General features: G+C 31.1%; 1 protein-coding gene across 1 annotated transcript; it reads right to left on the bottom strand.

Moving 5' to 3' along the window:
* Positions 1-1,060: 1,060 nt before the first annotated feature.
* LOC134855062 (uncharacterized) lies at positions 1,061-23,355 on the bottom strand. The gene is made up of 5 exons (XM_063871441.1): positions 23,166-23,355; positions 22,368-22,618; positions 21,995-22,125; positions 12,107-12,201; positions 1,061-1,451 (listed from the first exon to the last, which is right to left on the bottom strand). The coding sequence occupies exons 1-5, from the start codon at positions 23,321-23,323 to the stop codon at positions 1,061-1,063; spliced, it is 1,026 nt and encodes a 341-aa protein (XP_063727511.1). The 5' UTR covers positions 23,324-23,355.
* Between the last annotated feature and the right edge of the window lie 650 nt (positions 23,356-24,005).

The raw sequence follows: 24,005 nt of genomic DNA, 5'->3' as shown, positions 1-24,005 counted from the left end.
TTTTTTTTCTCTACTCAGTTTAAATTGTGATACTTCGATCAACATTTTTGATTTGTTCTACTTCTAACCAGTGAAAAAAGAACTTGCCAAAACATACATTTTTTTATGTTTTTTTGGTATATCGTAACATAAACAACCGGAAGTCTTTTATTTTTGGATAATCGATTAAAAGATATTCTGACAAATCTAGATTTTGGATTTGTATCAAAATCAAAACAGTATTCAAAATAATCCTTATCTTCATTCTTTTTTTCATAGGCTCTTTCAATGTTTTGTTTTTTACTGATAGACCACTCAATTTGAGTTAACTTTTCTAAAATAAACATTGTTGATAAATCTGGCAGTATTCTTTTTTTCTGTAATCTCCTCTCCATCTTTTTAACAAAATTTTTGAAAATTCTGTGTTTCTATACAAGTTAAAACTAATTAAATCACCATCAACGTCATCGGTTTGCCACTCTTGTAGTTTTTTGTAGTAGTTCAATTTTAAAGTCTGATGAATGTCCATTTCAGGCATTGAAAACACTTTTGGTGGAAACATTTTTCATACTGAAATGAACAAATAAACATTAAAAACTTGGATCGTTTTGTCAATTTTTACTTATTTTGTAATATTAATCACCATGAAAACTTTTTTCCTCATTTAGAAAATGATGTAGCCAATCAAACACTCAAATTAAGGCAAAAAAAATTTAAAAAAACAAAGGAAATACATAAACTCAAAAAATATTGATAAGGTTTTTAGCTACATTTTTGTATGTAATTTTGTTCAAATAAGACAAATCTTACTTCAGTTTAGACAAAACAGAAATTGAGTAAGGTTTTCTGTAATTTTTCAGCAATAACTGGTTAATTAACTGATAATTGGTTAAAGTTTTATGTTTTTTTGAATTAAATTGTATGTTTTGTCTGTCTTTCCTCAGATATCATAGCTCTAAATCTAATCTTCAGTGAGAAAAAATAGTTTTGAACCATTAATACGTCAATTACTAAACATAGAAAACATTACAAAGCATTACTGAGGCTTACATTTATTAACAAACAAAGTGTTTCCAAAAGTTTAAGACAGTTCCTTGTATTCGTTCAAAGTATAGTGGTTATAGACAACTTGTTTTATGGCTTCAATCTCTTTTGCAGTGAAGAGTCCAATCTGAATGTAGGTTGGCTTGTGCACAATGTACTTCTTGATTGTGACATGCACCCTCCTCATGTTGTATGTTGCTATTTCATATAATCTACTACAGATGTCGAGCTGCTCTCCTACAGCTACTAATCTACTACAGATGTCGAGATGTCGAGAATCCATAGTCGATTCTTTACCAGATTTGGCTTCAATCAAAGGTACGAGTCCAAAGTTTTCAGCATCGTGAATAACAATTTTCCGGATTGCCGATATTGCTTTTCGATATTGCTTTTCCTTCTTTTTCACTACGATAGACTTGTTGAGGTTTCTCAATTGGTCCCAAATTATTTATTTTAAGTAGTTGATAGCACAGTTTGAAGTATATTTTTCCCTTGTACGATCTTTGCAAGCAAACAAATCAACTTTTCTTGAGTACATTTTTGAAGAGTACACTGATCAGATGAGGAGAAATGAGAGAAATGATTTTGAGACTGAATGGAAATGGAAGTAAGCAGTATGAGTCAGTGCGATTTCCATTTAAGGAAATAATACCAAATATGGAAGGTTTTGTATGAAGTTTCCCACAATGGAATTTGCGTAAGTTTTACTACTTCTACATAAAAGCAGCAGTTTCTGCAAAAACCATTCTTTTCAATGACAGCTGCTATGTGTCAAGCTCTTCCCAGCTTTCATTCAGATTTTAATAAAAAAATCAATATTTTCTGTTTTCATTGAATTTTACGAAATTTCATAGTAACATAAAATGATTGCGCGTCTACTCACAATTTTTTCTGTTCCTTGGGAATTTGCAAGTTTCATTCAATTTTGATAGGAACACCTCTTTGCCAGATTCTGCAGAGATTAGACAAATATCAAAACATCTATCAAGAAATTGATTGTCTTTACATTTTGTACAAACACAGATTCTTTTCGAGTTTTGTCACATTAAGTGGGGAAGTATTCAATCAGCTTAGTTGCAGAGTTCAGCATAAATTAGGATGGAAAGGAGCTTAAAAAACATCAAGCGTATCAAGGAAACGACTCGTTCGAAAAGTTCAAAAAACATTATCTAAGTTCTAATCAAAAACTTGCATGTACGCAAACTCTGGGTTCAGCTTTTTAAAAGACAATTCGAAAAATTCAAAAGTCAAAAAATGACTCTGATTTGTTCAAAATAATTGATTGTTTTATTGATGGTTATGGTTCTGTAAACAGTGAGCGTGTCAATTTTTCTACTACTCTGAATAGTTCTTCATGAAAATCTTATCAAAGATAACTAAATTTCATCTTAAATGCTTTTCAACGAATAAGCTTATGTCAATTTTTTTTTACAAGATGCACAAATTGTACTGATTATTTTAACAAGCATGCTAAATTTTTCGAGAAAAAATTTTGCCACGGTTTCTTACAAATTATTTTATACAATTTATCTTATGCAAATTCAAAAAACGCAAAACTTTATTGTAAAAAAGTGTTAAATTCTTGCCGAAAAGTTTGAACATTTTTGTTTTTGAGTGCTATTCTCCATCTTAATACATAGTTTTTCTGAGATTTTTGATCAACATACATGCAAAAAATAGATTTCTTTATGAACAAAAATAAAACAAAAAAAATCTTTTACTCTAATTATTAACAGAGCAAGATAAAGTTTTATAATAATTTTCTAAAAAGCAAAAACATTAAGGGAAAATTTTATTATTTTGCATTTTTTTGATTTTTTTAACAAGTATGCGGGAAACGTTAAGAAAAACACTGCAAGAAAAACATTGCAAGAAAAACACTAAAAAATGTAAAGATGCTTTTGTCATGTGTGCAAAAACTGTGATGTTTTTTTATGAAGTCTATAAAAAATGATCTGAAAATTTTCAGAAGAAGACGAAATTGTTTTAATTTTTTAACCATTTTGCAAATATATTGTCTTTTGCAAAATGCAAAACTCATATGATTTGTGCAAAAATGTGTATTACAAATTTTTCTATAACCTCGTACCTTATCTTTTTAAACCTATCTCTAGTTGGTTCTCTGTCATGGGTACTTGAGTCAATTGATGCTCGTTGAAATCTCATCGGATCACCTCCACCGTGTGCCAGACTTGGATTGGGATGTCCATTCTAGCTAGAAAAACTTCAGATACTGTATCTCGCACTTAGATTTATACTAGATCAGGCAAAAAAGAGAACATAAAGTTGTTGTTTTGCACTGAGAAAATCATTTTGAGTAACAGATACAGAGTAAAAAAAACGATTGATTAATAGATAAGTGTGACATTCGACCAGAATGGATCAAAATGCAGATTCAGCATGTTCTAAATTTTAGCAGTGAACCTTCCAAATTGGCAATTTTGAAGGAATAACAGCGTTATTGGAACGATTGGCCAAACGGTGAGGGCTAGAATATTCTGGTATTTCGAAAATTTTAAAAATTCGAGTTATGACGTCATATTTCTGAGAAATGTCAGAAACGGCCATTTTGACAGAAAGTCGAAGAAAAACACAACAACATTAGTTGCGCTGACGATAACAACGGAAATCGTGATTGAGAAACGGCAGCAGATTGCAGGAACAGCAGAGACCATTCCGAGTTGCAACTATTGTGTCGCTACAATAGTTGCAAGGCCGTTGCGAACAACGGTGAAGGGTGGAGAACCAGCCTTCCGGAAAGAAGATAAGGGCCTTATTGACCCGGATTCAAGAATCCGGAGGGTTCTCGGGACTGAAACTTTTATCGACTTATATAAACTTTTAGCTTCCCTGTCATGTCCTGATTTGAATTTAATTAACATCTGAATTCATTTTGCTAGGATGAGAAGCTAGGAGTTGGGGGAAAGGGTTGATCCATCTTCGATTGAGTTGATGATTTTTATCTACTGAACAAAAACAATAACAATTCAATAAGTAGTAGTAGCCCTGTTTTTAGAAGTGACCTCGTGGTCTGGGGATACTGAGACCCAGCCATGAGCTCACTATTTCTGCATGTAATTAAGTTAGTTTGAGTGTTTTGACCGAAGCCGAAAGCAGTAACGTTTTTGGTCGACCCGATGTTAGAAAGACCACCGAAAGTACTGGCTTGGTAGAGACGGTGAAAAGCATGTAAAGCTCTGTTTAGACGTTAGCCAGTCGTCTTAGGACTTAGTTTTATTTTCCGTCGATATGTATCTTCCGGGCGAATGTTACATACATGTTTTTATGGCGCTCCTGGGTGTTATTCTTTTTTTAACATCATGACCGGCAGAACCGTTAACGAGCACTCCGCGTCGAGCGGATGCTCACATTAACGCCCTTAATAGGCCTAAGCCGCCGGGGCGGAAGGGTAGTTTGGAACGCTTTTAAAAAATTATCGTACAACTGTTTTCTTGCACTGTTAATAAATAAAGTAAATGTTTTTTTTGTTTTTTTTTCTTATCATAAAGAAATCTAATTGTTGCAGGTATGTTGATTAAAAAGATCAAAAAAAAAACAATGTAATAGGATGAAGAAAAGAACACAAAAACGAAAGTGTTGAAATTTTTTGGCAAGGATTTAACACCTCCTTTTAACAATAAAATGTTACGTTTTTTGCATTTGCATGAGAAAAAATAAGTTTGGTTTTTGCATATGTTTTGTAAGAAATCATGAAAAAAGTTGCATCTTGCAAAATTTTTTCTCGAAAAATTTAGCATACTTGTTAAAAAATCATTACATTTTTTGCATCTTGAAAAAAAAGTAACATAAACTTCATCGTTGAAAAGCATATAAGATGATATATAATTATCTTTGACAAAATTTTTATGAAAAACTATTCACAAATAAAAGAAACATTGACACGCTCGCTGTTTACAGAACTATAACCATCAATAAAACAATCAGTTATATTAAACAAATCAGACTCATATTTTGATTTTCGAACTTTTCGAGTTCTCTCTTACAAAGCTGAGCCATTTTGATTTGAACTTAGATAATGTTTTTTGAACTTTTTCCGCGAGTCGTTTCCTTGATACGCTTGATGTTTTTTCGGCCCCTTCCCATTGTGAAGTATGCTGAACTCCGCAACTAAGCTGTTTGAACACTTCCCCACTTGATGTGACAAAACTCGAAAAGAATCTGTGTTTGTACAAAATGTAAAGACAATCAATTTCTTGATAGATGTTTTGATATTTGTCTAATCTCTGCAGAATCTGGCAAAGAGGTGTTCCTATCAAAATTGAATGAAACTTTCAAATTCCCAAGGAACAGAAAAAATTGTGAGTAGACGCGCAATCATTTTATGTTACTATGTAATTTCGTAAAATTCAATGGAAACAGAAAATATTGATTTTTTATTAAAATCTGAATGAAAGCTGGGAAGAGCTTGACACATAGCAGCTGTCATTGAAAAGAATGGTTTTTGCAGAAACTGCTGCTTTTATGTAGAAGTAGTAAAACTTACGCAAATTCCATTGTGGGAAACTTCATACAAAACCTTCAATATTTGGTACTACCTTCATATATGGAAATCGCGTTGACTCATTTTGCTTACTTCCCTTTTCATTTAATCTCAAAAGAATTTCTCTAATTTCTCCTCATCTCATCGGTAAATTCTTCACAAATGTACTTAATAAAAGTTGATAGTCCCAACTATACCGAATTGTCAGAAATTCAAAAAAGAATTGGGAGTTTTGTTTGGTTCCAAAGATCCTGCTAGGGGAAATTATAATTCGAACCCTGTTTTCAACTTTTAAAAATAAGTGATTTGGGACAATTCGAAAATTTTCAACAAATATTTCTTAGTGAAGAAGAGGGAGAAACAATATCGGCAATCCGGAATACTGTTATTCACGATGCTGAAAACCTTGGACTCGTACCTATATATGAAGCCAAATCTGGTAAAAAATCAACTATGGAGCAAGAGCTCGACATCTGTAATAGAGTATATGAAATAGCAAAATAAAACATGAGGAAGGTGTGTGTCACAGTCAGGAATTACATTATGAATAAGCCGCCCTACCTTCAGATTCTGCTCTTCACTGCAAAGGAAAATGAAGACTTGAAGCAAGTTGCTTATTTCAACTATACTTTGAATGAATTCAAAGAACTATCCCAAATTTTGGGAGACTTTATGTTTGCTGATAATTGTAAGCCTCAGTAATGCTTTGTAAGGTTTTTTATGCTTAGTAATTGACATCCTAATAATTCAAAAAAAAATTTTTTCACTGTAGTGTATATTTAGAGCTATGATATCTGAGGAAAGTCAGACAAAACATACAATTCAATTCAAATTAACATAAAACATTTACCAATTATCAGATAATTTTCCACTTATTGCTTTGTCTAAACTTAAGTAAATTTTATCTTAATTGAACAAAATTACACACAAAATTGTAGTTGAAAACCTTATCAATTTTTTTGAATATAAGAATTTCCTTGTTTTTTAAATTTTTTTTGTCATAAATTGAGTTTTTGATAGGTTATATCAATTTTCTGAATGACGGAAAAAATTTTATGGTTATTAATATTACAAAATAAATTGAAAATGATAAAATAATTTGACTTAGGTTTGTTATGTCAGAAAAATTCAATAAAAATGACTGAGTGTGAAGCTTGATAAACATAGTTTTGTTCTGGTCTATAAAAAACTTGAAGTCCCAAAAATTACCCTCCCAAATTTAAGGTCCCAAAACCATACTTCATTCTGATTGGTTATTTTTGCAAATATTACCTGTGAAGCAATGCTTGATTCTAATTGGTTGGTATCAAAAAAGATCCAAATTTAATTCTAAGAAATGCTCGATTTTGATTCGTTGATACGTTTGAAACTCCATGGTTAGATTGAATGATTTTTTTTCAATTTGATCAAATAGGATGTTACCTTTTCTGATTTTCTTTCACGTTAAAAACATTTGGTTATTAAGTTTGCTGTTTTTGTTCACTTTTATTCAATTTTGAGGCTATTCTACTCTTCTTATCTAAAAGTTTAGGACATTTTAAATCCCCATTTATTCTTTCTTTTCTTATCGAGATGCCGTCACTAATTAGAAACGATAGAATTGCATGTCTTTAATATAGTAGAGATAACACTCCCTTACACGCATCAAGACGTCGTAGAAACTGTGGTGTTTTGAAGTGTTCGAATTGTAACTTTTATACAAGTAGCGGCGAGGAACGCACTAATCATTTCAACAAGAAGCATTGCCAACATAATGTTAAATTATATGCTCAGCAGTCTCCAAACAAACTTCAAGGAAAAATAAAATAAGTGTTTTTTTATTAAAAACGTAGATATTAATATGATTATCAATTTTTACTGAATCTGAAAATTCTATACAATTGTGATAAATTTAGTAAAAATAATACAGTGTTTTCATCACAATACCTGAACTCTCATTTTTTTTTAATCAAAAGTTTTGATTGAAGATAAGGACAGCAAAAATCGAGTTCAAATTGTCGTGGAACTTTCCATAGAACTCGATCCCAAAATCTTTAGTAAACAGTAAAAACTCCCTCGGTTGCTAGCTTGCGGAGACTTTGTTGCGATAATCTTGTAGAAAAAGTGCATTACATTTGCTAATGAGTAGTTAAGTATTTGCTTAAGAATTGTAAAACCTGGATATTTTTAAAACATTGTCTAAATAAAAGGTTTTGTGTAGTTACTATTTTATATTTTTCCTTGTTTAGTGCTTGTAAAAGTGTTCATAGAGTCGAGCGTTTTTAAGCAGATAAGGGCTGTTGACTTATTAAGAAATATGGCTTTCTTTTGTTTTTTTAATGATTTCAGAAAAAAAATGATAACTGACCTGGAAAAAAAAAGATGTTTTTTTGCTAAACTTTGAAAATTTTCAAGATAATGATGAACATCATTCTCACTTAAAAATTTACACTAAAATTTTCAATTTTTATACTCTACATTTCAAATTTTTGGATTAAAAAAAATTTGATGTGGAAAGGTTTTTAAAGAAAATAAAATGGAGTTTGCTGAAAGTTTCAGAACAAAATAACACTCTAGCAGAACCAAGTATTGATTATTTGACATTCAACATGAAAAGTTCCAATTAGACAACAGTAAAAGTTTTGTTCTGTTTAGCTTTTTTTCAAATAGAAAATTAGGTAGAGCTATAGAGTTTTTCGCTTGATAAATTTCGGAAAACTATACAATTGTTCCAGTTTGCACCTTGATTTCCTTTGCCAAATCTATTTTTTTTGAGACGCGCTCTTTTAGAAGTTTTTAGATGTTAGGGACTATGTTTTCAGATTATAATCAAAATGGCTGCTCTTAATTTGCTCTAAAAGCTCAACGATAAAATACACTTTAATATTCTCATTTTTTCATGTGCTTGTGAATGCTTCAACTAGCCCTAATTCTTTATCACTTGAACATTTTTGAGAAAACTTCCGACAAAAATAAAGAATAAAAAGGAATATACTAATTAATTTGCAAGAGAAGTGATAGTTAATGATATCAAAAGTTGTGTTTTTCTCAAAAATTGCTTAAAAATTTTACTCTAGCACATAAACAAGGGAACCTTGAAGAAGTCATTTACAATTTATATCATAATAATCAGACGGTAACAGTTCTAATTTTGTCTCTGCCAGCAAGTTGTTTGTTCAATTGATACTATTTTCCTCCTAAACTTCCCAGTTCTGAACAAATTTTCTCGCAAAGTGAGTTCAATCGCGAAAGCATGTATTGGGCAGAAAACAATAATAACTATAATTTTAGAACATTTCTACAGAAAAACCATGAAAATTATGTTTTGAAAGCACCAGAGAGATAATAGTCAGTTATGAAGAAGATTTTGTTGAATTTCTTCTAAAATCTAATACCTTTTAAAGAAAATTTTACCTCAGTTTTGGTTAATTTTAGCAAAAAACTGTTCACTTTTGATCATTGACTGAAATTTATAATTATTAAAATGAAAAAAAGTCTCACAAATTATAATTTTTGTCCAAATTTGGGAAAAATCAAAAACTGAGAAGGAGTTGAATCATGCAGTTTGATCTAGAAATTTCATGGAATATTGCTCTTATTGTTTAATTGAATTGGACAATAAGGGCTGGTAAAATTTTCCCTGAACTGGACAAAAAGACAAAGAAAAAAACAGTTAATTAACAAAATAAAAGATTGAAAATGGAAAACTTTGGGTAAATTTGATTAATTTTTACTTTACCTACGACTAATTTCGCTAATTTTTGGAAGTTTCAATATTGATTCTTCTTTTATGAGCTTTCTTTGTAGTGTATAGAGCATCATATAACCCGCTTTTAGCACAAATTAACTAAACTTTATCGTATTTCAGTAATATGAGAAAAATTTGTGAAAAAATTCATTTTTTTATTCAAAACTTTGTATCATTGTCTCAACATGATGCCAATTAAAACATATTTTGATCTCAAATTTAACCTCTGTACGTAAAAACATTTTTTCAATTAGATGAGAAGCAACAATACATTAGCCATAATTATGAGGTTTCTGCAATTTTTTTCCAAAAACTTGAAATTTATGCAGTTTTTTCCCAAAAATCTTGACTTTTTTCGAAGTTTCAGTAGGTTTGAAGCCATTAGGAGCTTTCCCTTTGATAAGAACCTTATATAACTTCCTTCTGAGCTCCTTATATTACTTCCTAGGGTATGAGGTATCATATTTTAATGTTTTGAGTGAAAATTGTGTAAAAATCCATATTTTTGCATTTTTTTCAAGAATTACTTGAAATTTTTGCAATTTTTTTTCAAAAATTTTGGCTTTTTCGAAGTTTCAGTAGATTGCAGCATTGTTTTAGGTAGATATAGCACTTTTTTAATAATAATGTATTTAAAAGGTCAAATTATACCCAAACTTCTCGTGTTTTGAAGATTTTTCTAGAAAAAAAAAATCATTTTTTTTGATAAAAAATTCTCAATTTTTGCTCAAACTCTTACCATTGATTTACCATGTACCAAAATACTAATTAAAAGACCTTCATTCCACAATCTACACGTAATTAAACAGTGATATTTTAAAGTTAGATAACGCGCGCCGATATTTTTGCGAAAAAAACTAGTTATTTCCACACAAAATCCCAAAAAAAAATCGTTTTTCTTACCATTATCTTACCATCACATAAACCGTAAAACCCTATTATTCAAAATTTTGTATCATTGTCTCAACATGATGCCAAATAATAGACAGATTGAGCTCAAATTTAACCTCTGTACGTAAAAAATTTTTTTCAATTAGATCAGAAGCAACAATGCATTAGCCATAATTATGAGATTTCTGCAATTTTTTTCCAAAAACCTGAAATTTTTGCAATTTTTCCAAAAACTTGAATTTTTTGCATTTTTTTCCAAAAACTTTGACTTTTTTCGAAGTTTCAGTAGGTTTGAAGCCATTATGAGCTTTGCCTTTGATACTCAGAAACTTATATAACCTCCTTCTGAGCTCACATTAGGGTAAGATGTATCATATTTTAATGTTTTGAGTGAAAATTGTGGAAAAATCCATATTTTTGCAATTTTTTCAAGAGTTACTTGAATTATTTACGTTTTTTTTTCAAAACCTTCGGCTTTTTTCGAAGTTTCAGTAGATTGGAGCATTCTTTTAGGTAGATATAGCACTTTTTCAAAAAGTAATAAAGTAAATAATAGATCAAATTATACCCAAACTTCTCGTATTTTGAAGATTTTTTAGATAAAAAATCAAATTTTTTGATAAAAAATTCTCAATTTTTGCTCAAACTCTTACCATTGATTTACCATGTACCAAAATACTAATTAAAAAATCTTCATTCCACAATCTACACGTAATTAATTAGTGATATTTTAAGGTTAGATACCGCGCCAATATTTTTGCGAGAAAAACTACACAAAATTTCCACACAAAATTCCAAAAAAATCGTTTTTCTTACCATTATCTTACCATCACATAAACCGTAAAAACTTAGCATTGGTATTCCCTATCTTAATATCTTGTAGATTCTATACCCAATCTTAATACATAGCTGGGTGACCGGATGATCTATTCCCTATCTTAATACATGGGGGTCACCCACCTCCCCCCACCACTTTAGCTCCAACATCAACTACTACTTGTTATTATAAATCGGTACACCGCTGAGAGATCAGACTAACATAAACCTATGTAGATCTCAGCAGTTGTCAAAAGAGAAAACTATTTATTCAAGAACCAATTTAATTCTTTTGGAATTATAATTTAGTTTCCCACGAAGATACCTCGTAGGATGTTACAAATTTGAAGTATTTGAAGTACATTTATAGAGAGATCTGGCGGGATCACACATCTAAACGAGTTTTTGAATGAGACTCCGCAAAATGGAAGGTATCACACTTCTAAAGGAGTACCGATCGTTCTATGCCGATAGAGTTTTTTTTTGGTTTTAACTAACGTTTTTTGAGCTATTTTCTGCAGAACTAAGGTCTTCTCTAAGTCTGCTTTTCTTTTTCCTCTTTTTCATTAGAGTGAGAATATCACATTATTGAATCCTTCCTCATCAGAACGGACAGCAATTGTGTCTTCATGCTACATGAGATGATCGTCTAAGTTAGGCGGTCCATGCATATCACAAATCCAACTCTGATCTCGACAGACTAAATGTCTCTTGAATTTGTTGAAACTCAACCAGATCACGAGATATTGGCCACTTGTACCCATGCTCTGGGCCAGGAAATCACCTCTTGGCATATAGTGATAACCATCCCTAGATTTGGTTTTTTGGCTATTTTCTAAATATGGATGGGTTGCGTCTTTAAAACATAATTCATGCTTAGTCCTGCATTCAGAAATTTTTCCATTACTTTGAATATATTTTATTTGGCAGTTTTTTCTGTTAAAATGAGTCAAAATTTATTAGCAATAAAGAGAAGAGCAGTTGAGGGCTAAATTATCTTGCTCACATTTGTTGAACAAAGGTATCATAGACAGAGGTATAGTTTTATTTTTACTTAAGAGAGTAAGGTAAAAACGTTTTTGGAGCGTTCATAATAATTTCTATAGTTTTTTTAACCGTGAAAACTTGAGAGGAAATTAGAAAATAGCCTGTTGACTGCATATGATTCCGAGATATATTTGATCTGACCGGCACCAAACCCAACAGATGTGATGATATTTCCTCGGCATGGATCAAATCGAACCTGGCAATGTTTCAAATTGACACTTTACGCCCAATTCCAGCACTGACAAAATTGAGATTGAAATCAATTTAAATCGTGTTTATACAGACATTATACTGTATGGAAATCGATACACGATAGCCCATTAATAAGCAAATAACTTTAGAATGGTTTAAATGGCTTTTTAAATTTTAAAAAAAAGTATTTTATTGCCCTAAAAATGGGTCCAAATCAATTCAATTCGATGAATTTTTGCAAGGTAGTAATTTTAACTATTTTTTTCCGAAACTTGAGCAAATTGTGTACTCGAGTTTTTTCGAAGTTTGAACAAACTTCCACCTGTGCCACAGTGAACAAAAGTCACCACGAGAGTTTTTTATCACAAATTTTTGCGCTGAAGGGATTTTCTTTCGAATTGTGCAAAATTAAGGGCTCTCGCGGAAATGAGAAGTACAACTATGCAAAACTTTATCAAATGTCAATTTCATTTTCAATAGTTTGGGGTCAATTTGATAGGCATAGATACAAAAAACTGAATTTAGGAATATCCGATTTGATGCAGAAATCTAGATATTAGTTATACTCACAGGGTAAATTATTCGAAAAGCATACGTTAAAATCTTATTTCCACTAATTCTCTGTTGCTTGAAAGTTGTCACAAAAACTGTTGGAAAATGAAACCAAAAAAAAACTAACAAAAGAGGATTTAAATCGTTAGTCCGTTTTCAAGGATGGTTTTTGAGGTTGATCAGTGCCACTAATTCTCTTTTTCACTAATTTTGTACTTTTTTCTACAATTGCTGTTTTTGGCTGACCGGCCCGTTTTTTTCTGAAGGACTAATGAAAATTAGTTTTATTGCTTAAAAAACGTTTGATTTTCCCAATTTTTCCAATCAAAGTTATTGTTTAAGTTTAAGTTTCGGGGGGTCTGTTGCATAGAAATTTTTTCAAATGATGTAGCAAGCGCTAAAGGGTTTTTTGTTCTATTTTAGAATATCTTTTCGGCTCATCGACGTTTTTTCTTTATTTTAGGCTTTGCTCTTTATTAAGCTTTTTAGGGCAAAATAAACTAAACTTGAGACGAAGCGCGCGCTGAGAAAAAAATACATTTAGTGGTCAAAGTCTGGCAAAAAGTGCCCAAAAGCTTCAGTTTTGAGCTGTCTTTTTCGTTTTTTTTTTGAGAGCTTGGAAATTCTATTTTTTTCATCGTTTGAGAAAAATCTAGCAAAATTTTTATTTTTCAAAAATGCCCGATTTTGATTCGACTTCCAAGGACCTTTTTTTGAAATTTCAGTTAAAACATATGCTTCACACAACCATGGAATTTTGGTCACTCTATGCCATCTGGTTTGACCACTTCAGTCAAAACATAAAACCAATGACTCGGTTCTGATAGAGTTGAAGTTCTTAAGCTGTGTTTATATCATCTTCATCATTCGATAAGCAATTAAAATCAACGAATGCAATAACAAAAAACCTGAAAAAGGAAAAATTATCAGGCGAAATTCAACAGAAATGAAGCCATTTGATGATTTTAAATTTTTTGGTCTAGCAGGCGATGTTGGAAAAGTTCAAAAAATGTTCAGGAACTGTTAAAAATAACTTGCTTTATAGTTGAAACCAGCCTCATTTAAAACAATAATTGTGAGAAAACTATTTAGCATAGATCGCCACAGTTTTGCAGACATTAATTTATTTTTCATGTTCGACAAGGTCAATATTTTTCACAAATCCAGGGTTGTTCTTCACAAATTATTGATCGTTTTACTAGATTAAATGTCAAAAGGGATGCAAATAAATGTCTCTTCAGATAGTATGTAACGTTCGGAAATGAGTAGAAATCTTCATCTGATACGTAAATATCTTCTGATATAAATTTTAGATGTCCAGTTCCAAAACCAATAGCTGTGATTATGTTTTCACACAAGGAACCGAGTCGTCTCACCTGCAAAAGGCACTCGGTCTAATTTTCTAGAAACCAAATTGAAAGTAAATTCTGGGATTTTGAGTATTGAACTGATTCAGAAAGTGCTCAAGACAATAAATCCGTCTAAAAATCTAACATGCAAACGCTTCCAGTATGGGATAAATGAATTTTTTTCGAGTATTGGCAAGCTTGATTGTTCTTATGGGTCAAAACACGGATCTTAATACTTGTATTCATTTTTCGAGTAACCTCATAAATATACGCAAAATTGTTGGCTTTCCGTTTTTTAAACGAACAGTTTGTGACTAAAATAACTTGATTCAGACTTGTTGACCAAAGAAAACTTGCAATGAATGCTGCATCAATTGAAACTATCGAGCCCGGCTTCAATAATCAAAAGACTCGTCAAAAGCAGTTTTTTTGCGATCAAGCCGATCAAGTATTGAACTTTTGACGTAGTTTAAATTAAATTGAAGCCATAGACCAATTCGGTTTGCGGAAATTTTAGGTTTTTCTGAACAAGCTAATCGATTTTACAAGTTAACTATTTATTCGTTTTATTCATTGAGCGAATCGCCTCGCAGATGTTCAACTTTTTCCTAAGCAGGCTGTTTAGGCTATGAGTTTAAGAAAAATTGTATAATGTTTCCTGAGTTGAATCTTTTAAAGTTATCTCATAGAGAAGTTTGGTTCGCAAAAATTCAATGTTTTTCTAAGCAAGCTAATAAAGCGATTAATCTTTTTAATTTGTCAGATTAAGCCATAGAGCGATTCGGTTTGCAAAAAAATTCGACTTTTTCAAGCAAGATATTCAGGCGATATTTTTTCAGTTGACGTTATTTCAGAGAGTAATTGGATGGTGAAATTAACATTTTTCAAATCGTTCAACCAAAAAAACCGTAGATTATGTCAATTTATATTCAAGCAATTTTTTTTTAGTTTGAGGTTATTTCAGAGGAATTAGATGGTAAAATTATTATTTTCAAAATATTCAAGCAAAAAAACCGTAGATTAAATCAATTTTTTCTTGGACCAAAGTTGTGAGAAAAATTAAAATTCTCCTATGCAAACTGTTGAAGCCAAAGAAAATTGGAATACATCAGTTATTTCATAGAACGAATTAGTTTGCTTAAGCCGGCTCTTCAAACTATGAATTTCGAAATATTTATAAGTACAATGAGGGAATCGTTTTGAGTTTTTTATGCAAAGTTTTGATGCAAGATCATGAAGTATCTTTTTTTTCGAAACAAATCAAACTAGTTCAAAGAGCAATTCAATTTGCAAAAACTTTTTGTTTTATTTGCAAACATTTAAAAGGGTTCAATTTTGAAACATTCAACATGTTTGCTAAAGCGAATCACTTTGCGAAAATTTTCTTTTTTGAGCAAGCTTTTCAAGCGATGAAACCTTGGAAAATTATTTCTCAGATTATTTTGGTTCTCAAAATGTTAAATTTTTCTAAGCAAACGGTTCAAAAGATTGAACTTCGAAACGTTTCAATGTCATTCATGAAGCAATCAGTTTTCCTAAAGCAAGCTATTCAAACCATGAAAACTCCGAGAGTAAATTCATAGATCGAACTCATTTGCAGAAAATGAAAATGCAAGCTTTTCGTATCAAGCTATTGAAGCAACAAAATTTTAGTTGCTTCAGTTATCTCAGAGAGCCAATTTGATGAGCATGATTTACGTTTTTTTTCTGAAAACCATTAAAAAGATAAAATCTTGAAACAGCAGTTTTGTTTTAGACCATTAGATTTTGAAAAAACTTAAGGTATTCGAATGCAAGCATTTCAAACCATTTAACTTTGAAAGAGTTCAAACCACTGTTTCAAAGAGCAATTCGGTTTTGAAAAGTACAATTTTTTTGAGCTAACTTGTCAAGCTTTAGAATTTAAAACTTGGCTTTGTAGAAATGGGTTTGCATGAAGTTCGAGTTTTTCTATGCAAGTTATTCAAACTATTCAAATTGAAAAATTTTATTTTAGTTCATTAAGCATTTAAGTTTGCAAAAAAATATAATTTTTTGTTTCTGAAGCAATCTATTCAAGGTATGACATTTTACTTACTCAAGTTATTCCATAAAACTAAGCGGAGCTAAAGTAACAAAAAATTCACGAACTCTCTTAAGTTGACTTTAGACCGTTTCATTTTGAGAAAAGTTAAAATTTTCCTAGACAAGCTTTTTAAAACGAAACATTGAAAATGTTTAAGTTATTCCACAGATCGAATCGGTTTCGGTTTCAATTTTCAAGTTTTCTAAGCACGCTTGTCAAGCAAAAGTTTGAAATACTTATACGAGCCGGTTTTTTAGAGGCTCAAAACTTGTAGCAAGATATTCGAGCGATTTAAATTCAAAACTTTTCAAGTTAGTTCATGGTGTGATTCTAAACAAGCTACAAACTTTTGTTATCTCAAGTCGGTCACTAAATCAATTTGCTTTCCAAGTTTTTTTTAAAAAAATTTCTATGAAACCTTTTTAGGCAATTGAACTTTTAATTTTTTTATATTAGGCCATAGACCAACTCAGTTTGCCTAAAAATCAGATTCTTATAAGCAAGCTACACAAGCAATTGAACATTTGATTATTTCATCGAGTAAATCATTGCGCAAGACGCTTAGATGATTTTCAACAAGTTTTTCGAGCAATGAAAATTTTTTATATCAGACTTTTCATAAGGCTACTCGGATGGCAAAAATTTTCGAGAATGGTTGAAATGTTGAAACAATTCAGATTTTTTATTTGGATTCGTTTTGAGAAACTTCTAAATTGATTTATTTAATCTTTATCAAGCCATGGCAATTGATTGGAAAAACATCAATTTGTTTCATTGAGCGAGTCAGTTTGAGAAAAAGTTGAGTTTTTCTTAAGATAACGATTCAACCTACGAAATTTTGATATATTTTAGATTTCTGGTAGACCAATCAGGTTAAAATTTTCTATGCAAGCTATTCAAATGATTAAACTTTGAATTAATTCAAACAAGTGAAATGGAGAGCGAAGTTTCCAAGTTTTGGAAGACACGTACTCATTGAAATTTCAAAAAAATTCAAGTTGTTTTGTATGCCAAAACTTTTTCTAAAAAACTTACCTTATTGTATGCAAAAAACTCATGCAAATTATGTTTTGAAGCAATTTATTCAAGCTATGAAATTTCAATTACTTCAGGTTGAGTCATTGAGCTAATTAGATTGCAAGAAAAAACATAAAATTTTTATTTAAAACTCAGTCAAGAAAAGTTTTGACCGTCCCATTGTAAGTATTCCACCGAAATGTTTTGACTAAGCTCAAATTTATGCTCGTTTTATGCAAGCTTTTCAATCTGAAGTAATGAAATTTTTCAAGTTGTTCCACAGGGCAAATCGGTTTGCGAAAAGTTCAAGTTTTCTAAGCACGTGTCTCAAGCGATGAAATTTACTTCTGAGGCGAAGATACTTCTGTTACGTCATAGCAAGAACCGGTTTGCTAAACACTGAAGTTGTTTGTAGCAAGATATTCAAGCGATTCAACTTTTACACTTTTGAAGAGCTATTTCATTGAGCAAATATGTTCTCCAAAAAATCATTTTCTTCTTGAGCTTGTTTTTCAAGCCATAAAACTTTGAATTTGATCAAATTTTTGATAGGCCAACTTATTGTTTCGCAAATTTGTTTTCTGAAGCATGCAATTTTGTACATGACACTTTGAAATTATTCAGGTTTTTTGTAGACAAAAAACTGCTTCGCGAAAAATTCAAGTTTTCCCTTACTGGCTATTGAGTCGAATTTAATTTTCAAATTGTTTGATAGAGCGAAAGACTTCAGCAAAAGTTAAAGTTTTTTAACCAAAATAGTCAAGCTATAAAATTCGAAATTTTTTCCATAGAGAAAATTGGATGGCAAAAAAATCAAACTTTTCTCTTAAAGTCATTGAAGCGATGAAGCTTTGACCTTTGAGGACCAAAATGTTTTGTAAATTAATCAAGTTTTTCTATGAAGGCAATTCAGTCATTTATTTTTTAAAACATTTCAAATTATTTAATAAAACGATTGGAATCACAAATAAGTCAAGTTTTATGCAAACTACTCAAACAATGAAATTTTAATGTATTTCAAAATATTTTCTAGAGTAGTTCGTTTTGCGAAAAAGTCAAATTTTTCTTAAGCAGGCTAGTCATACTATGAAATTTTAAGATATTTTAAACTTTTTACTGGCAAAGATTGTTCGAGAATAACAATTTGATGTAAGCTATTCAGATAATTCAATTTAGAATCAATTCAACCTATTTTATAGGAGGGAATCAGATAGAAAAAAGTTACAGCTTTTATTTTAAAGCCATTCAAGCAATTTTTATTTTTGAAACAGTTCAGGTTAAACATTTTTCAGATCAGCGAAAAGTTCAAGCTTTTCAAGCGAATCAAGTTTGAAAATTTTCAACAGATTGATAGGGAGATTCGACTTACGAAAAATTCAAGTATTCATAAGCAATTTTTTCCAGCACAGAACATTTGTATTACATTATTTTTACAATAGACCGAATCAGTTTGCAAAAAAATCAAGTTTCCTATGCAAGCTCTTTCAGTTATTTGTTTTTTCAAAACAATTCGAGTTTGTAATATGACCCAAAGATTGATTCGGCTTGCCAAAACTCAAGTATTTTAAAACAAGATCTTTATGCTTTGAAACTTCGAAATTTTTCAAAATTTTTAAAGAGCAAACGAATTATATTTTCCTGTGCAAACTCTTGAGGTAACTCAAAAAATCTTTCATAGTGCGAATCAGTTCGCGAAATGTATGATTTTTACTTAGGCAAGCGAACAAAGCTTTGAAACTTTTAAATATTTAAGTTTTTGATAAAGCAAATAGGTTCGAGAACAATTCAAATAATTTGGCATTTAACTTATTAAAATTTGAATCGTTTTTGATTTTTTGAGCAAATCGAATGACAAAAAATGAAACTTCTCTTTTGAAGCGAATAAGGCGATGAGTTTTTGAAGTTGTCGTGTAGACCAAATTAGTTTTTTTTGAAAAATTCAGGTTTTCTATGCAAGCTACTCAAATAATTCATTTTTTGTGAAAGTTCAACCTAATTCATAAAACGATTCGCTTTGCAGAAAAAAAAATCAAGTTTTAGTGAAACATGTTTTGAAATCTTAATGAAATCAGTTAGTTGGTTGATTTCTTAAAGATAATCGGACGGCAAAATTTTTTCCTTAAAAACCCTTTAAAGCGGCGAAACTTTGAATTGTCTCAAGTTGGTTTTTAGACGGAATCACTTGCAGAAAAACAAAGATTTTCATCCAATGCAAGTTTAAAACATGACAATTTGGAAAAATTAAGATATTAAATTGTTTCACAGATCGATTTTTTTCTGCAAAAATTAAGGTTTCTGAGCACGCTCTTCAAGCGATGAAAACTTGAAATGATTTTTGTTATGTTATAGCGAGAACAGGATTGCTAAAAACTATTTTTTTTGTAGCGACTTCTTCAAGCGAAATATTTTTAAAACACTACAAATTATTACATAGAGCGGAATGGTTCACCTTTAGAGCGAAATGGTTCAAATTTTTTTCCAAGCGAGCTATTCCTGCAATAAAACTTTAAAACAGTTTCTTTAAAGCGAGCGATTGAGGCTACAAAACTTTGGAATTTTTTCAGTTTTTTTATAGTTCAAATAAGTTCGCAAAACTTCAAACTTTTTAAAGCAAGCATTTCAAGCTACGAAACTTTGTAATTTCTCAAAATTTTTGGAGCAAGTTAACTCAAAAAATTTCAAGCTATTGAAACAATTTAACTTTTTTGTGGAGCAAATTAGGTTGCAAAAATTCAAGAAAAATCATTTATGCCTTAAAAATTTGAAATAATTTTTTTACAATTTCATAGAGCAACTTTTTAACGCAAGCTATTCAAGAAATTTAAATTCAAAAAATTACAATTATTTCATACAGTGAACATGTTTGCGACAAATTCGAGTTATTCATGCAAGCTCTGAAACTTTTAACTTATTTCAATTGTTCCACAGAGCGAATGAGTTTGGAGAAAATTCAAGTTTTGTATGCAAGCTATTCAAGCTACGGAAAGAACAAATAATCAATTCGCGCACATTTGTTCTCTCGGTTAGCTTGAGAAAAACCGAGCCAATTGGGTCCTGAATGTTTTTTCTCTGTAAAAGCTATTCGAGCTATGAAAAGATTCAAATGATTCCATACAACATTTGGTTTCTGTGTGAATTTCAAAAAAAAGTCAAGTTAATTCGAAAGGTTCGCGAAAAGATCAATTTTTCGACGCAAACTAATCATGAAACATTGATAAATTATTTATAAAAAAAAGTCAAGTTAATTCGAAAGGTTCGCGAAAAGATCAATTTTTCAAAGCAAATTAATCATGAAACATTGATAAATTTTTATAGCAAGATGAAATTTCACGTTGTATCATAGAACATATAGAACGGATAAAAATGCACAAATTCAAAGTTTATCTAAGCAACTTTTTCAAGTGATTTAACTTGGAAACATACCAAAAAGTTTCATAGAACCAATCGGTTTGCAAATAATTTAAATTTTTCTCAAGCAAACGAATCCAATCCGGCTATGAAGCTTTGAAAAATTTCTATTTTCTATACAGACTATTCAACCGACTTAATTTTGAATAGTTTAATGGAAAGTAATATTTTTTTCTCAAAAAAAGCAAATCATACACTTTCCATAAATGGCAATTTTATGACTAGTATTTTTTGATGGCGAAAAAAAAATTTCAATTAAATTTGAAATTGCCCCAAAATTTTGTTTTTTTTGTGATTTTTTTTACAACCACAAATCGAAATTTTTATAATCAATCAAACATTTTCCGATATTTTTTTGCATGCTAAATTTTTTTTGTGAGCATAACGTAGTCCTAGAATGCTTTGATTAAATTTTGAAAATATTCATTGTTGATAATTTTTGCCAAAATTTAACAACTTGTTACTTTCGTTATATCATTTGTAAAAGACGGCTCTAAGTTAATTCAGGTCGTTTCAAAGCACCAAACGTTGGACGTTCTTGCAAATACAAAAAATTCTTGCGATTTCAGAAATTTTCAAGTGGTTGGAAACCGTTACTTGGAATCGAAATTTTTTGCTTAAGTTAAATACGGTTTGCCAGTTTATCATGTGTGAAATTGACGATAACGCGTTGAATTTATTTTTTGTCTCAGCTGATGGAATTGTAAAAACAAACACAATTTCAAAAACATCCATATGAAAAAACCTTGTACAATCAAAACCAAAAGATACAAAACAATTATTTTGAGCGCCAAAAAGCAGTTTTGTTACCTTTAAGTGATAAACGACCATGTACGCATAAAAAAGCACGTGTAGAGTTATTACAAAAAGTTTGTTTCCTTAAAAACAAATTAATAATTTGAAAAATGCAGTTTTCTGTTGAAAAGGCAACATAAAAAGAAGGATTTCGAGACTATTTCAGCTCCCTAAATGAAAAAAATTCTAATTCAATTTATTTCTAACTCTAAATTATTTAACAAAATTCTTTGAAAAATTTTTTTTGACTTTTTTTAAAATAATTTTGTCAGTATTATCTTAACACGTATCACTATCTTGGTCCATATTTTTCACAGATCCACCACATTGTTGACAGAGAATTTCTACATTCCAAATCACACCCAATGGCGCCAGTTCACGCCAACTTAAATTTGATACCACACCTGAACGCCTGAGAGCTTTTCTTGAGGTAGAAAAATTTGGATGTTCAAAATTGAAAGACGGGCCTTAAGCTATAGTATTTTCTCAGTCTTCGAGAGGGCGGAACATTAAAGTTTCTCAGAACTGATTACATGTGAAAATAAATGTTCATGAGAAACTATTAATTATTTCTAATAACTTCAAGAACTTTTTACTCGTCAACAACTCACACTTATGTAGTTGAGGTGTTTGCCCTGGGAGTGGAAATCGTGTACTTTTCCCAAATATTCGGGGGGCGACATTTCTCCCTTCTCAACCCCCTCTTCTCTCAACAGACGCATTTGGAAGCCGCAGCAGCGACCTATAAAAGCGCTATTAATTTTTACCGTTTCAGTTGAATGTTTAAGGGTTTGTCAACAAGATTGCCTTTGTTATAGACAAAAATAGAAACGCACACACAAAAAAAAGTTTTTCTTTTCTTACTCCTTTGAAATTTCATCTCTTTCAAAACAATGAACTTAGAACCCATCGACTTTAGAAGAAAAAAAACATTCTCAAAAAAGTAAACGTGAAACTGTAAACTATGAAAGAACAGTATATTACCCAGCTCACTGTCATCCAGAGAAAACCAGTTCAAACTGGCGAAATCTTTCCGGATCACCAACTCCATCACCTGTTCCAGTCTCTCATCCCAACTATACCGTGGGCCTCTCCTGTTCACGTGTGGAACACCGCTGCCAGAACTGTGCAGAACACCACTTAAGTGTTCGTTGTGATGAGTATTACTAGGACCAGCTTCATTTTGATTTTGATGTTCGTTGTCAATTAGATAGCCGTAAAGACAGAATCGAACGCTAAAAAGAAGTCACAAAATTAAAAATCGCAAACAAAATGGAATGAATTTATTGCTGGAATAACTCTTGAATTTTGTCAGAAAATTGATACAAAGTCATATAACTAAGAAACAATTTTTAGTTTTCACGCGAAAACATTTTTTCGCATTTCTGAAGTTTTTTTCTACAACTTAAAGAGATTCATAGATGAAACTGTTAACTAGATTGAAGCAATGTGAAAATTCGTATACATATATTTTTAAATGCGTCGTTTGGTCATTTTACTTCAACAAGCATACGTCCAAAAATTTTGGATAGCTTGCTCAAAGATCTTTTACCTTGAAAATATTTATAAAGGATTGCAACGATTCATCAAAACCAGGCTTTTGAATGAGAGTAAATACTGCAAAAAAAAACAATATTATGAGCCTTAAAATTGATATGGTTTTCTCTGAAGCTCAAAAGGTGATTTTGAAATTTTCATCGAAACTTGAAAAATTGTTTAGAAATTCGTTGAAAGATAACAAATTCGCTTGGATTAGGAGAGCATATATCTCAAACATTTCACCCGAGGGATGCGCATTTTCTGCCTAATTCGTTTCCCTCTCTATCGGCCAGAACAAACACAAGAGACTCCCATCTCTCCCCATCCACAACTGCAGAGCCAAACTCCGACCAGAATAGAATAAATAGCATCGGAAGTTGAATAATTAAAAAAGGATGCATGATGAAGCTAAGAGCAGAACATTTTCACTTTCAATATAAATCTGACAGAAATAGAAATACTATCATGACTTTACTTCTGTGAAAACTCAAGAACCCCTCAAAATGACATACCAATCAGATACGGTTACGTTTAGTTAGATAGGGATGAAAATTCTGTAAACAAGTTTTTGGAGATTGATTTTAGCCTCAAAAAGCCAAAAAAATGCAGAAGATTATAAAATTGCAAAATTATTTGACATTAAGCGATTCAAGCTTTCTTTCACCAAAATACTCCAGGTATATAAATGGAACACAAATCGATCTCCGAAGACTATTTAAAGATCAGTGGACATAGAAAGAGCCCGGGTTGACCTCCATCCACCAAAATCCAATTAATTTGTCAATGCAAAAACGCCATGTTTTCAATTCTCGCATTTGTATGATTACCCGCACTGGAGTTCCATGGATAATAATCGATTACATTGTGATTTTTTTGGTCAGTATCTATAAAATTACAAAAATAATTGATTGTAATGCATCAAAATTGGATTATAATCCTAGTATTTTTCATACCAATTTAATCCATCATCAACAACCCCCTTCCCCAGTATAACCCCCCCCCCCCCCCCCCAAAAAAAGTTACCCTTCGCCCGCCCCCTCTCCCTCACCTAGCTTACCCCTCCTCATTGTACCCCTCCCCCCT

The sequence above is a fragment of the Symsagittifera roscoffensis genome, chromosome 10 (assembly GCF_963678635.1).
Source record: "Symsagittifera roscoffensis chromosome 10, txSymRosc1.1, whole genome shotgun sequence".
Taxonomy (NCBI): domain Eukaryota; kingdom Metazoa; phylum Xenacoelomorpha; order Acoela; family Convolutidae; genus Symsagittifera; species Symsagittifera roscoffensis.
This window is presented reverse-complemented; position numbering and strand designations above follow the sequence as displayed.